General features: G+C 44.6%; 1 protein-coding gene across 1 annotated transcript in view; it reads left to right on the plus strand.

Moving 5' to 3' along the window:
- The window catches only part of LOC109922762 (hepatocyte cell adhesion molecule-like), a 9675-nt gene extending 5906 nt beyond the window's left edge, over positions 1-3769 (plus strand). Inside the window, exons 3-4 of the mRNA XM_048616650.1 lie at positions 3119-3235; positions 3606-3769. Coding sequence (XP_048472607.1) covers positions 3119-3235; positions 3606-3754 — 266 coding nt within the window. The 3' untranslated portion in view covers positions 3755-3769. The remainder of the gene's footprint in view (positions 1-3118; positions 3236-3605) is intronic.
- The last annotated feature ends 122 nt before the right edge of the window (positions 3770-3891 follow it).

The following is a 3891-nucleotide window of genomic DNA, read 5'->3' on the forward strand; positions in this document are numbered from 1 at the left end:
AAGGGTCCAGACCCAAAACGTTAGCTTTCCTGCTCCTCTGATGCTGCTTGGCCTGCTGTGTTCATCCAGCTCTACACCTTGTTATCCCAGATTCTCCAGCATCTGCAGTTCTTACTGTCTCTGAAACCTAGTAAACAAGAGTTTTCTTCTCTGTAGAACCAAGAACCCTGGAGAGAGTGCAATTCTTTCCATTCAAGTTATAAATTACGCATGTGGGCCACATATTCAAAGAGTTGTTTTGAAGAAAAAAGATTATTCATTTACATTTCTGTTTGGAGCACCCTAAATATATGCCACGTTGTCATGGAGATGGTCTGTAGAGGTCAGGAGGTTTCCTTTGTTTAATGGCTTCTGAGAGCTTTTGCTCACAGAATACAGTCCGTAAGAAGGCAGAGTCAACTTGATTGGTCACTTTGGAGCAGCAAGAGAGAACTAGAATCTGCCAATAGCAGAAATAAACCAGTGAGACAAGCAGCAACATCACCATTGGGAACCAGGGATTTTCTTGATTTTTTTTTAAGTCCCTAAATAAAAAAGCACTGAGGCCTAAGCTTGGTATTTAGCACTGTGATTCAGCGTCAGTAGTTCATATTCATGAGGATTTAATTAACGCTAAAGGTTCATCTCACCAGAATCGAATGGAAGGGCCCTTCTGAAATTTTGTACCTCGGAGAATAGCTGGGACAAAGAGGAGAAATGAAAGTGAATTCCATGGAGCTGTGGCATGTTGTTAATTTGGTCCCAGAAGTCAAGTTGCCAGTCTTACCAGATCATACAGCTGCTCTCTCCTTAGAGAGAGAGAGAGAGAGAGAGAGAGAGAGGTGGCTGGTAATGGTTTAACCTGAGGGCCACCGCACCTCTGGTGGAGGAAGAAGTTGAGAAGGAGAGGCCCTTCATAGTAACTTCAGGCATCACACTGCTTTGCAAACCAACTGTCCAGCCAACTGAGTTAAACTGCCCCCTACAGTCCCAGAAGTAAAAATAAAAGAACCCTCAGAATTCTGTAATATATAAGGAAATTTCCGCAGGGAAGTAAAAGTGGAACTAGATTTATAGCATAAGTAGTTACAAATGGTTGTTAAAAATGCTGACTTGGCTTCATTTTTTTTCCATGCAATAAGGTTTGTTTGTGTTTAAAATTGTGAAGTCTTGTGAAATAGTTCCTTCAGTTAATTACTGAGTGTTTAATTCTCTGTTGACATCATGGTGGCCCAGTGGTTAGCACTGCTGCGTCACAGCGCCAGGGACCAGGTTTGATTCCACCCTCGGGTAGCTGACTATGTGGAGTTTGCACATTTTCCCCGTGTCTGTGTGGGTTTGCTCCGGTTTCCTTCCACAGTCCAAAGGTGTGCAGGTTAGGTGGATTGGCCATGTTAAATTACCTGTAATGTTCAGGGATGTGTAGATTAGGTGGGTTATAGGGGGATGGGTCTGGGTGGGATGCTCTGAGGGTCGGTGTGGACTTGTTGGGCCGAAGGGCCTGTTCCCACACTGTAGGGATTCTAAGTACTAACTCTAAATGAACGTTCACGCCCTTACCAGAATTGTAACAGCTTCCTCATTTTATCTCCACCCACACTGCTTACACCTCTTTTTCTTCTGAGGAAAGATCATTACTGATCCTACCTCTGAGCTACAGGGCAATCTAATCAGCATCATGTTTTGTTGTTTGTGGGAGCTTATTGTGGACAAATTCATGGTCATGTTTCCTAATGTATCCATTTTTGTAGATATTGCAGCAAAATGGACCATTATTTAAATGGTGAAAAATTGCAGGATGCTGCTGTGCAGAGGGATCTGGGTGTCCTTGTGCATGAATCACAAAAAAGTTGGTTTGCAGGTGCAGCAGGTAATTAAGAAGGCAAATAGAATATTGTCCTTTATAGCCCTAGGATGGAGTTTAAAAACAGGGAGGTTACACTGCAACTATATGGGGTGCTGGTGAAGGCCCCACCTGGAGTATTGTGTACAGTTTTGGTCTCCTTTACTCAAGAAAGGATGTACTGGCACTGGAGGGAGGTACAGAGGAGGTTCACAAGGTTGATTCCAGAGTTGAGAGGGTTGGCTTATGAGGAGAGATTATGTAAACTGGGACTAAACCCATTGGAATTCAGAAGAATGTGGGGGAGGTGGGTTGTGGACCTTATGGAAGGATATAAGATTATAAGGGAATAGATAAGCTAGAAGCAGGGAGGTTGTTTCTGCTGGCAAGTGAAACTAGAACAAGGGAGAACAGCCTCAAAATAAGAGGACCGAGTTGAGGAGGAACTTCTTCATCCAAAGGGTTGTGAATCTGTGGAATTCCCTGCCCAGATTGAATGTTTCTAAGTCAAAGACAGATAGATTTTTGAACAGTAAAGGAATTAAGGGTTATGGTGAGTGGAGCTGAGTCCATGAAAAGATCAGTCATGATCTTATTGGATGGTGGAGCAGGCTCGACAGGCCACATGGCCTATTCCTGCTCCTGTTTCTTATGTTCTTATGTGACTATACTTCAAACAATGCTTTGAGACGTTGTGGGGTCAAGGCAGATGTTGTTTGAATACAACTCTGCCTTTCTATCTATCAAAATCCCTTATGAGCTTGAACAATTCCATTTTGAACAATTTTCCTTCAATATTCTCTGCTCAAACGAGAGGAGCCCCAGCTCCCCCATTTCTCTCCAGTTGACTGGTTTGTATTTATTCACTCGTGGGACATGGGCTTCGCTGGCTGGGCCCAGCATTTGTCGCCCATTGCCTCGTTGCCCTCGAGAAGGTGGTGGCGAGCTTCCCTCTTGAACCGCGGCAGTCCATGTGTTTGTACATAGACCCACAATACAGTCAGGCAGGGAGTTCATACGATCATAAGACATTGGAACAGAAGGAGGTCATTCAGCCCCATTGAGTCTGTTCCACTTTCCTGCCTTTTCTCCGTAACCTTTGATTCCCTTACTGATCAGAGATCTGTCTACCTCCGCCTTGAACGTACTGATTCACCCAAATCTCTCCCTGCACTCTCCCCAGAGCAATCTAGAGATCGTCACATCTTCTGGGGGAGTGGGGAGAGACATCCCCTGGTGCAATTAAAAATCTGATTTGAAAATACGAGGTATTTAACGTCGAATTCTCTCTTACAGGTTTTCCACTTGTGATTCTCTGTACAATGGTATTATCCATTGTTGCCCTGATATTTGCTTTGTCAGTCCTCATGGGGATAATTCTTCTGTGTTTCCACTCTGACAGTAACAGAATAGGTAAGAGAATTAAGTTCTTTATTGTCAGAAGTTTAAAACAATGACAATGTTTAAGACTGAAACACTTGAACGCGATTGGTGGGCCATCTGAAGTTCTACCACTGTTGCCTGCAGAGATTAGTTCAAACCTGCCAAACTTTTCCACAACTTTCAGAAGCGAATTCGATCAACATTTCATGAGGGAAGCATGAGGTGGGGCTAATGGATTAACTAATTCTGAAGGCACAGGGATGATGGCCCTCTACAGCGTTGTTGCCGCTCAGCCTCTCCAGCTTGGCTGATCTGACATTCCTCCCATCCGCTTTCCTGCCTCACGCTCTGGGACCCGTTGAGAAACGTTGATGCCCGTTTTTGTTCTTCCCTTTTCCAGGTACTGACTTTCACGGGAAAGCACTGAAGTATCTCCACATGGCTTCGCTCCTGTCGTTAATCACTCTTCTAGCAGCCTTCGCCTGTTTGACAGAGTCTTCAGGTACAGTGTGTGTTCCTGGTTGTAATTTATCTGACTCCATCGGCTAGCTGTTCTTACCTCACTCCGCTCAGTGTCGTGGTGCTCAGGTGAAGTCCACAGCAGCCTCTGTTTATGTGGCGCCTGCATCCAGTAATTCATTGAGGTTGGTTGGCTCGCCGAGCTGGTTTGTTGTTCCGCAGACGTT

Source organism: Rhincodon typus, chromosome 35 (genome assembly GCF_021869965.1).
Source record: "Rhincodon typus isolate 14 chromosome 35, sRhiTyp1.1, whole genome shotgun sequence".
Classification (NCBI taxonomy): Eukaryota; Metazoa; Chordata; class Chondrichthyes; order Orectolobiformes; family Rhincodontidae; genus Rhincodon; species Rhincodon typus.